The 13,799-nt window shown below is 34.0% G+C and overlaps 1 protein-coding gene across 1 annotated transcript in view; it reads left to right on the top strand.

The window, feature by feature from the left end:
* Positions 1 to 13,799, top strand: part of GABRG1 (gamma-aminobutyric acid type A receptor subunit gamma1) — a 66,661-nt gene that overhangs the window by 18,436 nt on the left and 34,426 nt on the right. Inside the window, exon 2 of the mRNA XM_069457375.1 lies at positions 2,096 to 2,244. Coding sequence (XP_069313476.1) covers positions 2,096 to 2,244 — 149 coding nt within the window. The remainder of the gene's footprint in view (positions 1 to 2,095; positions 2,245 to 13,799) is intronic.

Genomic DNA, 13,799 nt, shown 5'->3' on the forward strand with positions numbered 1-13,799 from the left:
TACTGTCAATATCTCAACAAGTATAATAAGAAAAGAAAACTTTGTAGAAGGCCATACCAGCAGGGATTCGTAACACTTCAGTATTTTCAATACAGTATTTATATACATATTTAGAGAAAATAATAGGAAATTATTTGAAGGAAATTATATAACAATATTTCAGTACTGTATACTTCACAAAGTTAAATACAGCGAGGATAAAATTGTTCTGATGGAGATTTTACTAGGAGTATGTATTTAACTGGGGCCGCCCAGGTGGGAGGCACTGGTGAGAATTTAGAATAGTAAACTGAGGCATGTATTATTTAATGTCTCTCAATTTGTTTTCTCAAATGCTAAATGCAAATAAAAGTGACCATGCAGAAGCTATCAGCTGGGACAGCTTAGGTCACACTGTGGTAACCAACTACTGCCAAATCTCAATGGCTAAATATTCCACACTCAAGCTGCACGTTTATTGCAGTTCACCTGTGGCCCTGCCATGATTCTTTCACTCCGAGAGTGGAGTGATGGAGCAGGCGCTGAGTGTGGCTGGTCTTCTGGCAGGACGAGAGAGGCACAGTAAACGTCACTGACACTAAACCTTCTGCTGGAGAATGATGCATGTCACCTACACTCCATTAGCCATGGCCAATCACAGGGCCACACCTGAGCTCAACAGGACAGGGACGGGTGATCCTCCAGCAGGAAGGAGTGTCCCAGGTCACGTGAGCGAGCTAGAAGTTTGGAGGGTGAGAAGTATAATTCCTTGATAGGAAGAAGAGAAAAATTGAGAATAATGGTAATGCACTCTATTATATGTTGATTACACCTATTAACAGAATTCTTGTGAAGATGAAATGAGATAGCAAATTCTTTGCAATTACATTTTAATTATCATGTTAATACCCAATAAGGATAAAAGTAGATGCAGTTGAATTTCCAAGATGTTTAGGTCCAAAGCAAAAGAGATCTGAACGGGCAATGTAAGAAGATCAACTAAATATAGTAAGACAAAATGTAGGATATTTACTGCTGGAAGGGAGCACATCTTTGACATATATATAAATAATCTAGTAAATTACAGTTTTACTTAATATTACCAATGTTAGCCTTTAGTTTTTTGGATCCCTTTTCACTGGAGCACTAGAGATTTACTAAAATAGGGTATATTGTTAAGTCTAGAATAATCTTATTCAAATGAAGATGGGATTATATGAGCAATAAAGACAAATTTATTGCTTTTGATGAATTGTAGGTGAATATCTATATTACCGAATGTTTCTACCATAATTCATAAGTAAGCTGAATCTTTATGCTTTTAAGCACACAGGTTTAGCAGGAAGCACGAGGTGGACAGTCTGGGTTTGATTCTCAGTTTTGCTAAGAAATAGGTTTGTGCTTTCTCTAGTTTCCTGTGGTCTTCAGTTTTCTCATTCATAAAATACAGGGGGTTATTTGACATCTCAAATTTCATTCCCAGTCCTAAAATTTTACAGTTATTTCCCCCTCCCCCAAATATATGTGGAGGGTGAGTAACTCAGCGATGATTTGATGATCAATTTTTGAAAAGGTTCTAGGATTAAGATGTCTGGGTTCTCCGACTTAAAAGGAATGAGCATGAGCGTGTACAACATATTTTCTTTTTTTCTTCCAATCTTTCTTCATTCATATTTCCTTAATTCTGTTCTATATTATCATTTTAAATGCATTTTATCAGACCAATTATTACTATTACATCTTTTCCTATAGTATTTTACCTTCTAATTTTTATTTTTGGTTGTAGTAGTTTAAGGTCAGCACACATGGTTGTGTAGGTTGTGTACTGCATAAATCTAGGGGACATAATTCACATTTTCAGTGCATACTCTGTATGAACTTTAATGATAGATCTTTAATATTGTATACTATATTTATTGCACTGAATTCTTAAAGGTTGAGTATTATCACATCAGGACAGCTCATATGAGAAAAGTGATAGTCTTAACAAATGTAATATTTTTGTAATGATTTTTCCATCTTACTACTTCCTTAATTATAGTACTCAAACTATTTTTTCTATATACACAGTTTGGTTGAATTTTTTATCATTCAAATTTTTCTTTGAATTATCTAGTGTTGATAAAGCAGATGATGAAGATGATGAGGATTTAACGGTGAATAAAACTTGGGTCCTGGCTCCAAAAATACATGAAGGAGATATTACACAAATTCTCAATTCATTGCTTCAAGGCTATGACAATAAACTTCGTCCAGATATAGGAGGTAAGTGTGAGTTATCTTCCTGGGATTTTGGTGACTATGGAAAATATCTTCACTGATGCTAGTTTAATCATTTATCTCATCTTCCTTGAGTGTCTGATGTATGTCAGAGGCTCTATTGGATTTGAAGATTAGTTGGAATGGTCACGCATAGTTTGAGGAGTTCATGGTCTGAAGTAAGAAAAGTAGATGTATAAACGTTTTTAATGTAATCATTGTACAACTGTCACAACAAAAGGTGACAAAGAGTTATGATAAAACTGCCTGAAAGGCTGAAAGATGTTTCATAAAAGAGCTAATTTTTGAAAAGTAAGTAGGAGTTCTAATTTTGTACAAATGTCATGCTGTTTTAATTAATGTAGAATTATAAGTCTTCGTAGTATAGTCAGTGTAGTTAATCAACTTTGTTCCCTTCAAGATTGTTATTCTGGGTCTTTTGCATTTATGTATAAATTTTATGACAGAATTAAGTTGTAAGTTTTCTCCCCCGAGTCTTTAAAACAAATAATCATATATTAGCAAAGATTTTCATTAATCTAATGTCAGTATAGGGAAATTCAAACTTTACCATACTGAATTTTTACCATATCAAATTCATGAACATCATAGATTCCTGCACTTATATGCTTATTTTTTATTAATGTTTTCCATGAATAAATGTGGCATATGTTTTGTTGGATTTAATTCTATATATTTGGAGTTTTTGATGTGACTGTAGAAAGATCTTTTTACCAAAGTTATTTTCTAATTTTGTATTACCAGTATGTAGAAATGCAATAGATTTTTTGTACCTTTACTCTGTTCTCAGAAGACTTGCTAAATTTGATTGTAACTCTTAATTATTTCTTGTCATTAATAGATTCAATTAGATTTATGACTATTTTCACAAATAATATTTTAATGTTTATTTTCAAAATCATCCTTCTTTCATGCCATATTGCACTGGCTAAGACCTGAATACAATGTTGAATAGTCTCAGTTTCTTACTGACATCGGTAGGTATTTCATTAGTAGGTATGATGTCTACTGCAGACCTTTTTTTAAGATACTCTTTTGGTTACCTTCTCCTTTCATTTTGCTAAGATTCCTTCTATCCCCCTAGTGTTTCACTTTCTGTATATCTATTAAAACAATTATATTGATCATATTTTGCCCTTTATTATCATTTATCCTATATGTAATTTTGAATAATTTTTAAAACAAATCAAATTTATATTTATGTAATAAATGCCACTTAGTTTTGATATAGTGACCTTTAAAAGTATCAAGTAGAATAAATTTGGTAATACTTTGTTTTGAAATATTGTATCTATATTCATCAAGGATATTGTCTAGCTATTTCACTTTCTGTAATATCTTTTTCAGTTTTAGAATCAAAGTTACACCAGCATATAAAAATAAATTATGTTTCCCCCCTTTTTTCATCTCTAAAAGAATTTACCCAAGATGAATGCTATTTATTTCCTAAACAGTAGATGAATTCTTTGGTGAAGTAATGCTGGCTTATAATTTGCTTTCTCAAAAAAAAAAAAAAAAATTTCTAACATTTCAATATTTTAAATAGAAGTAAGTTTACACACACTTTCTATTCTTCTTTTGGCAGTTTTGCTAAGTTAAACTTTGCAAAGAATTTAATCCAAATTTTCAAATTTACGACTGTTGAATTGTTTTGTGATAACTTTTGTGATATTTTTAATGTTTTTAGGATCTTATTTTTTTCTCTTTGTCATAATTTATATTGGTAATCTGTTCCTTCATTTACAAATTAATCTCAAAGATCTTTTTCAATTTTATTAATATTGTCATAGAATCAAATTTTGGCTTTGTTAATTTTCTCTGTTGAACAATTATCTTAAAATTGTTTTATAATATTTAGTTTATTATATTCATCTATTTCCCTGCATTTAATTTGCTGATTTTGTAATCATCTCATTTCAAAATAAAGTTAGACATATTAAAATAGTATCTGCACATTAAATTCCCACGAACCTTTCAACCTTAATGTTAACATTTTACATAGCCATAGATCATCAACAAAATAATAAAGAAATCAAGAAAGAAAGAAAGAAATCAAGAAAATAATACTGATATAATATTATTAACTAAACCACAGACCTTTTTCTAATTTTGCCAGGTGCCTTCCTAATGTCCTTTTCCTGGTTCAAAAAACCAGCCAGGGTCACACATTACATTTTGTTCTCATGTCTCCTTATTCTGCAATCTGATAAGAGTTTCTTAGTTTTTCTGTTTCTTTCATCTACTTTATAGAATACTGGCCAGCTGAGTAGCCCAGAATTTGAGTTTTTCTGGTGTTTTCACTATTAGGGTGAGGTCATACACTTTTGCTAAGAACATCATAGAAGTGATACTGTACCCTCTAAGTGTATTATGGCAGGAGGTACACCTTAGGTATCTTATTCCTGATGTTAACTTTGATCGCATGGTTAAATGTGGTTTCTTCCAGGAATTTTCACTGTTAAAGTTATTTTTTTTCCCTTTTTCATTAACAAATATGTTGTAGGGAGATACTGTGAGACTGTGCAACTATTTCTCAGCACACTCTTGTCCGTTACTCTAGCATCCATCAGTGATTCTTCCTGTGACATTTATTACTGTGCTGTTTGCCACATGGTGACTCAATGTTGCCATTTCTTCCACACATACTTATTGTCATTCTACCACAAGGAAGAGCTATGCTTTCTCCTCTATTTATTTATCTAATCACTTATTTATTTACATCACTGTAGACTCAGACTTCTGTTTTATAGTTTATAGTCCATTGCCTTCATTATTTATTTTGTCACTAACTGTAAAAGATTTGGCCACTTGTACCTCCTATAATTTGGCTTCTATGGCCATTCACATAGCCTTATCATTTTCTGAACATGTTTTTGCTTTCTAGCAAATATTCCAGACTCATCTCGACCCAGCAATGGAATTTACCATTTCTCCAAGGAGACTCAGTTTCTTTCTTTGTGCTAGATATGTTCATTATATTGAGTATCATTGCTTCTTGACCCTCAGTGGACAGTAGAAAATAAATGCTCTGTGCACACATTCACAGGCACCTATATTTCTGTATCTATCCCTTCGTACACGTATCATATACCCCAAGTTTGTACTGACAGCTCTGCTTCCCATCCCAACACCACACGGTTCATTCTAGCCTTTACCCTTCCCTCATTGGTAACTCATTTTTTAAAAAATGGAGCACTTGACTCTTATATACAGTATATTTTCTTATTTGCTCAATTCTAATAAATACATAATATAGTTTTAGAATTTAATATATATCTATATCACATATCTATGAAAACAAATTAACTAGAATAAAATATTCATGTTAAATTATTTTTGTCTTTAGCTTTACAGTGTCAAATGAGAACACTGTAATTTATTTACATTAGATATTTTCATCCCCATTCCCTGTGGTGTGATTATATTATTCATTTGTAACGTAGTTGCTTTCAAATGTTACTGGCTATATACCATTCTGAGCTCATCCCACATTCTGACTGTTTTTAATCATTTGTTTTTGGTGTGTGTGAGACATTATGACTTTTAGAGTCAGAATTATAAGCAGATGCATAAACAGTGGGAGGTCTCTTCTGGAACATACCTTCCACTTTGTTCCTATTCCCATAATGAGCTAACCAAAGTTACTGGTTTCTGTTTAATCATTAGTGTAGTTATTTGAACAAATGAGAAGATAAAGATACAGGCGTATTTTCTTACACCATTGAACTTACATGAAATGTAGTTTACTGTATTCTTTTTGCATTTTACTGTTTTTCACTTAGATCTTCCTTGTTCTTTTTTTTACACATGTGCATAGCAATCAATTGTTGGGTTAGACCATAATTTATGTAACCATTATTCTATGTATGGTTGATTCTGATACTTTGCAAATACCAACAATGCTGCAATGAACGATTGTGTGCACATATATATTCATATTGTTGAAGGTGTAATTCATGGTAAATTCCTGGATGTTGGATCGTTGGGTCAAATATAAGCACATATGTAGTTTTCTCTGTATTGACTGACAAATTCCCTTCATCATTTTTCATGCCTACAAAGAATATGTGAGAGTCACATTTCTACATTAATGTTGCTACTTTGAGGGTAAAATATGTTTTCAATCTGGCTGACTTTAAGATATCTTTTATCTTCGATTTTCTGCAGTTTCATTGTAATGTCCCTAGATTTGTTTTGTTTTGTTTTGTTTGGTATTTATTTTGGGGGTCCACAGGAATTCTTGAATCTGTGTGTTGGAATCTTTACTTGCTTTTGGAAAATTCTTTGGCCTATATTCTTTCAAACATTTTGTTCTGTCTCAATTTCTCTGTAACTCCAATTGCAGATATGTTTGGCCTCTTCACCATGTTGTGTCTTACGCTCTTTCCTATAACTTTCTTCATTTCTCTTTGTGTTTCAATCTGTTCTTTATTACTGATCTCTTTTCTGGTTCAGTAGTTCTCACTTGTAGTATTTGCACATGACTTTTTAAATGTTTCAGGTATTTTATCATATTTGCCTTCTCTTAATTTTCTTACATACATTAATGATAGTTATTTTAAGTCTTCATCTGATAACCACAATATCTTGATCACTTGTGTGACTTTTTCAAATTTTCTGTTCCATTTTATTTCTTGGTTTAGGGTGATTTGGATTCTGTTTTATGAAATGTGCTCATTTTTTATTGAATGCCAGTAGGATGCATGAAAAACAATGGAGATTTCTACATGATGGTATTTTCTTTCAGAGAAGATTTTTTTTTTTTTTTTTGCTATCGGGTTGAATAAAGGAAAATCACTTATTTTGTTCAAAACTGGTATAATTCCCTTTGTGAAAATTTCCTTTTTGCTAAGACATAGCAATTTGAGATGTCTCAACTGACAGCCTGAGATTCATACCAGGAACTTCTCTCCTTGGTGACCCAGACAGCCCTAAAATAGCTAAACTCTCTCCATGTTATTTTAGATGTTTAGCAGCTGTTTATATTCAGTTTGTCAGCGTCATATCGCCACATGTACAATTTAGTAATTAGCAAATGCCTTCAGGGGAAGTGGCATGTGCAATGTCCAATTAAATTCCTCGTGGTTTCCTTTATTCTAGGGACGTCTTAGCTGTCCTGACAGCCCTTAGCTCCATGTTTTGTCTCTGTGGCCCAAAGAGACAGCCGCAAGCTCTGAGCCACTGTGTCTGTTCAGTCGCTAGTGCTGTACAATGAAACAGCAAATCTACCAGGGGGAGGAAGTGGCCAAAGAATAGAGCTCACATCATTTTATTTTCCTTCTTTCTAGGAAATTGTTGCATCAAATCTCAGCTGTCTTAATTGCTCTCATTCCTTCAACCATCAGTGTGTGGTTCTAAAACACAAGTTTGATAGTTGTTTGATTGAGATGGGTATTTTGATACCAATTAATCAACACACAAAAAAGAAGTCTGTCCTTCCACTTACTCTTCATGCTTCACCATTATTTAAGTGTCTGTTTTATTTCTATAATGTAAGTTTCCTAAAAGTAGAATTCACCATATCCCTAATTGCTAAAAGAATGTGTGAAACATAAATAGGGCTCACTTAATACTTACTGAATGAGTATTTGTGGAAGAGAACCCAGTGAATGTATTTTTTTTTATTCCATGTGTAGGTGTTTTGACAGCCACTCTGCTCCATGAATTTTATATTTTAAGTCCCTTTATTTCAGATCAAGGTATGAAGGGTCAAATTTTATACACACTTGTGACATTATCAGATCAATACACTGGATTAACGTCCTAGATACATTGATGATTGTACCATGCATAGTAGCATTTTTTTCTGTGTACCAGAATATACATAATAAATGACTTGATTGTTGAAGTGATATTTGTAGGCATGTTTCTCTCTCCAAAATTTGTGTTAACACCTTTTCTCTTTGGTTGTGCTATGGCAACTTGTATAACCAACGTATTGAGGTCTTCTAAACTTAATGGGGAATTATTAAAAGTTTTGTTTATCTAGTAAAGCTTTTACTACTTTATGCTGAATATTCCTTTCCTGTTTCTTAATAACGTTTAAGGTAGATTCTATGACTTTCCAAATAGTTTCAGATACTTAAATAGGTCAATGCAGTCCAAAAATTTAATGTTTAAACAGATTTAAAGCTATCCTTCTCTGAAGGGGCAGGCAGGGCAGACAAGTGTGTGGAGGTGGGAATAAGGAAGGTGTAGTGTGGCCTGTTCTTTTATTTCATGCCTTTAGTTCTTCTAGGTTTACTAGTGATGGAGACATGGGGAGGATACGAAGAACGGTCCATGTGTTTAACTGGGTGCAGTTTAATCCTTTAGTTGTTACTTCCTTTTGGGGTAACACCAACTGGCCTTAGGTGGACTTTCAGGGGTAGACATGTAAATACTGACTCTCATGGACGGGAGGGTCTGAGTGGTGTGTGTTGCTGTTCGTAGGCATTCTGTGCTGCGCACTTCCCCGACGTGGGGAATCTGGGTGCTTTTCTATGTCTGCCACCAGCTCTTTTCATCAGCGATCTGTTTGAAGTTCTGTGCCCTGCTGCACAGGCCTCAGAGGTCAAGAAACTGATGAGATTCTCCCAGCGCAATTATTTTCCTTTCGTATACTTTATAACCACAAGAAATAAAATATCCTAGATGTGCTGAAGGGTAGGTGTGCAGATCTTCCACTAGCTTTTATTCCTTTGAATCCCACCACGCCTCTCTTTTCCCCTACTCACGTATAGGAGAAGGAGCAAGTCTGCCCCTAAGGAGGTAATTTACGTAGAGAGGAGAGGCAAAACTTCCATTCTCCTAAGAAGAACCATTCCTGGGAATACGTATTTATTCATACATATGTATGGGAATATATACATATATACGTCCCTAACTATAACGTAAGGGGGGATAAAGTAATTTATAATAAAGTATTTTGCATTCCACATAGAAGGGCCCAGGCATAGCTATGCTGGAAGAAATGATAAAGCTGCCAGATGGTTGAATTTACATATAGAATCACCATATATGGGAAAGCCACATGGGGAGAGTGATACGGGGGTGTAGTATCAGTGACCCCAATACTGTGAGCAGCACTGTCACTGGTGGTGTGGTGAGCTCAAACAGTGAACAACTCTTGGTAAATCTCAGAACAAAATAAATACCATCTTCCTCTGTTTTATACAAGGTATTTCTGAAAAAAATCTTGAAAAACACAAAAATATTTTGTGTTTATGTGTAAAAACAGTTATCTTCTAAGCTCAGATTATAACACACCTATTTTTAACACACATGAATGGCCATCCAAAATCTTGTTAATATTTTTACTAACGATCCCAATCCAAATAGGAAATTTGCAACATCATCTACAGGGCACTGTCATTCTCGTTGAGAACTCCTGCTAAACATTGTTCAGTAGAACTTTCTGCAGTGATGGAAATGTTGTTCTGCATTGTCCATTTTTTGTAACCACGAGCCACATGTGGCTTTTCTGTACTTGAAATGTGGTTAGTGTGGCTAAGAAAATATATTTTATTTAAATGCAATTCATTTCTATTTAAACAGTCATATGTATCTACTAGCTATAGTATTAGACAGCCTAGTCGTGAGAACCTATTTGTCCGTGTGCATCTTTTTGTCCATATGCATCCAGGTATCCATCTGTCTGCAGGTAATCTGAGAAGGATGATTGTGGAGTGGTGCCTGACATTTCCTTGTGACTTAAGGCCTTAGAAGTAGTATCTGGACCCAAACTTGATGTCTATTTGAGTTGAGGACCTATTATGCTGTCTCATCTAGGAAACTAGGAACCCCTCAATCATAGTTATTTCCAAGTCTGTGTGTGATATGGGCCTGGACTTTTCTTTTGTGGAAGATGTTTAATTATAAATTCAACCTCTTTAACAAATACAGGCTTTCTGTTAATCAGACCAAGATTTTCTTCTATTTTTGTCGATTTTACTAACTTTTAACTTTGTTTTCATTCATATATATTTTTTTTTTGTTTTTTTTTGAGACAGAGTCTCACTCTGTTGCCCAGGCTAGAGTGAGTGCCGTGGCGTCAGCCTAGCTCACAGCAACCTCAAACTCCTGAGCTCAAGCGATCCTCCTGTCTCAGCCTCCCGAGTAGCTGGGATTACAGGCATGCACCACCATGCCCGGCTAATTTTTTCTATATATTTTTAGCTGTCCATATAATTTCTTTCTATTTTTAGTAGAGATGGGGTCTCGCTCTTGCTCAGCTCAGGCTGGTCTCGAACTCCTGAGCTCAAACGATCCGCCCACCTCGGCCTCCCAGAGTGCTGATTCATATATATTTTGAAAAAAATAATCTCCTTATGATTTTTTCCTGATTCATGGGTTATACCTAAATGTAACTAAATTTCTAAATATTTTGGTATTTTCCAAGATTTTTTTTTTTTTGTTATTAACTTCTATTTTAATTTTGCTTTGCTCAGCAAATATACTTTTATTATTTCAACCTTACATAAGCACAATACAACCATCCAAGCCATAAAGATGATATTTATATACTATCACCATTGAATACTCAGCCCCAATTTCCCATTGTCTCAATGATGTATTTACAGAATGAGGATCCAGTTCAGAAATAATCATTACTGGTTTGTTTTTTTTTTTTTTTTGCTTCACTGGTGAATTCTACCAAATACGTCAGAAGGAAATAATATAAATCTTACATAAACTCTTTCAGAAAATACAGAAGAAAGAGTTCCCAACTCGTTTTACAAAACCAGCATAATCCTGATAACTAAATTAGACTAGGATAGTACAAGACAGAGAATTATTGACTAATATAGCTCTTGAATGTATCAGTTGAGTGAAACAGTTGGTACTTGAATTATTTGCAGATAGATAATTCCTTGAAAAAACTTTTTTAAAAGGCTTATAGAATTTTGACCACAACTTGGTCAAAATAGATCTGTATATGGGTAAGGACCAGAAGAGAATCCGAAGGCAATCGGTGTCTAATAAGAGTGCTTACACTAGGTGGCTGCTTTCTTTCCAGGAATTATACCTATACCTCTTGTAAACAATAATATATTTGGTTGCATGAAATTTTTAACTGGAAATAAAATGCATACAGCATAAAGAAAAACAAAGCCTGTGTGTGATAACTGCAATATCTGGATCAGTGGAACTTTTTTTTTTTTTTAATGCCTATTCTGGGACAATAAGAAAAGTCTGTAGAACTTACTCTTCAGAGCTAGAGTTCTTAGTTGACCTACATTAATTTTAATATAAAAAGTGACCAAAAAGCTACATAATCTACTAAAGGTATCTTATAGAAATTGAAATAAGGTGTCCAAGAAAGTATGGTTAAGATAAATTATAAAGAAAATATTTTAAAAATCCATTTTAGTATATATTTTCTGATTAATAAATCAATTTCCCGCCCCTAGGATTGGTTCTTCTTGCCTTCGCTACCTGGAAACTGAACATGGAAACCATATTGATCTCACTGCTTTCTTCTTTTTAAATTTGTACATGTTTCATCCTGTGTCTGTTCTCTGGGTGTCCTTTATTTGGCCCGGACCTCTATTCTCTCTCTATCCTGACTCCCACTGGGAGTTTATCTACTTATATTCTGGTGAGCTACTTACAGCAAAGTGCTTAGAATCACAGCACAGGGAGAAGCCCTGCAAAAATAATCCGGTGTCATCTCTACCTGCAGTCCACGTACAAAAGATGTAATTTGTTGTGGCAGTACATGGTTCTCCTACCTATTGTTACACTGTTGCAAGAAAGAGATCTTTGTTCCCCTTGTGTACTGATGAATTAAACATCGTCTGTGCCCACTTTCAAGACTTATTTAACGAGCCTGGAATGACAATTTCCTTTCAGCTTTAGTTTTCCAATTTTGAATTAAAGTATGTTTTCCTTTTTTTTTTTTTTAAACATTGCTAAAATCCTGCAATTGAACAAAGTCTGGGCTGGCAAAATCACAGTGTTAATAAAGACTACTTACTCAGTTTCCAAGAAGCCTGTATTTTAAGTAATTTTACCCACAAGAATTGTTTATACTAATATGAACAGGGCAATGAGTCATTACTAAGGAGCAATTACAGATTTCAGTTGTTTTCCTCTTAACTATACACTTTGAAGCATATAATCACTAGCTGGAGTTTCAAAATTTATCTGAAATACTTCAGTTCACTTTCAGGTTTATTCTTCCTTGTGCTTTGGGGCTGCAGACTCAAAGACAAGATGAAATACAAATGGCCCAAAGTTACAAAATGGGGTACAGAATAACTCAGAAAAGATGCATAGTTTTCAAATATATAACAATTACTGAGTATTCTCTTTATCATTGGCAATGTTGTACATTGGATTTACTAATATCATTCTTTTTTAATCCCACCCTTGCTTTATGTCGATCATGAAATACCTCAGTGTCTCCAGTGCTGTGTGACTCATGCCCTCATGCCAGAGTTAACATTTTTTATAACGTACAAAAGTCCATCTCATAATCAGCCAAGAAATGTTGATATCAGGAAACCAGGGTAGCTCACTTATATCTGAAACCTTCTACACTGTAAATGTGGGAACCATGTTCTGTGAATAAAACTGTCCCCAGGAATCATTTCTTTCTCAGGGGAGACAGTGTTCATCTTTGAATATTATGAAATCAAAGCAGGTATGCAGTGTTGGTTGATCTATCAGTTTAACTGAAAAAATAAATCTAATTATATAAGAGTGGTACATTGCTTATATCAGTTATAATTGCTTATAACTGGTAATAAATATACTTACAAGTAGGACTAATAAATCTATTGTCTTGTTAATTGGCTTTCATAAAATCATTATGTAAATTTAGCCATAATTAGCTTAATTATATCATATTTATTGGCTAGACAGGAATAAATGACAGTTAAAGCAACTCATCTCAGAAGGCATCAGCCTAAGTTAAATTGTAAAAGCTTCTGTACGTCATATGCCCTACTTTTATTTAAAATACCTAATTACTGGCTAGCAGACAATTACATTTTCAAGTATTGTAGAGGTATAGAAACATACAGTTTTGCATACTGAAACTATTTCTAACAAATCTCATTTATTTTTCTAGTTAATAAAATATGTATGTCATGTAATAAAATTTTTCATGAGGAAAAACAAACTATGTAAATGTATGTTTTCCCAAGTGTTGACTTTTTCTAATTGCAAGGGATAAAAAATATTGTCTTGAAGTTATATAGACACCGTTTTGAAAAATACCTTAAGTTTTTCTTTGAAGTTTGATAGCTCGAGGGCTCTGCCAGACTGAAAAATGCCAATGCGGGGAAACTGAGGCTGGCTACATGCTCAGACCTGGCTGTGTATTATAGGAGGAGGTTACATCTGACAGGTGGATCACAGCATCGGAATTGTAAGAGTGATAAATACTATGTCAGGAAGGGAAAACAGGTGAAATGTGGAAAGGAGAACTGAGCAAATATGACTAAAACCATGCCACAACACCAGAGCAACTTCCCGTCTACAAGACAAGTTTGCTGCTTTATCTCATACGCTTTATCTCTGTTTAATTCTCTGTGAGAACTAAGGCAGATTTT

Source organism: Eulemur rufifrons, chromosome 24 (genome assembly GCF_041146395.1).
Source record: "Eulemur rufifrons isolate Redbay chromosome 24, OSU_ERuf_1, whole genome shotgun sequence".
NCBI classification, from domain to species: Eukaryota; Metazoa; Chordata; class Mammalia; order Primates; family Lemuridae; genus Eulemur; species Eulemur rufifrons.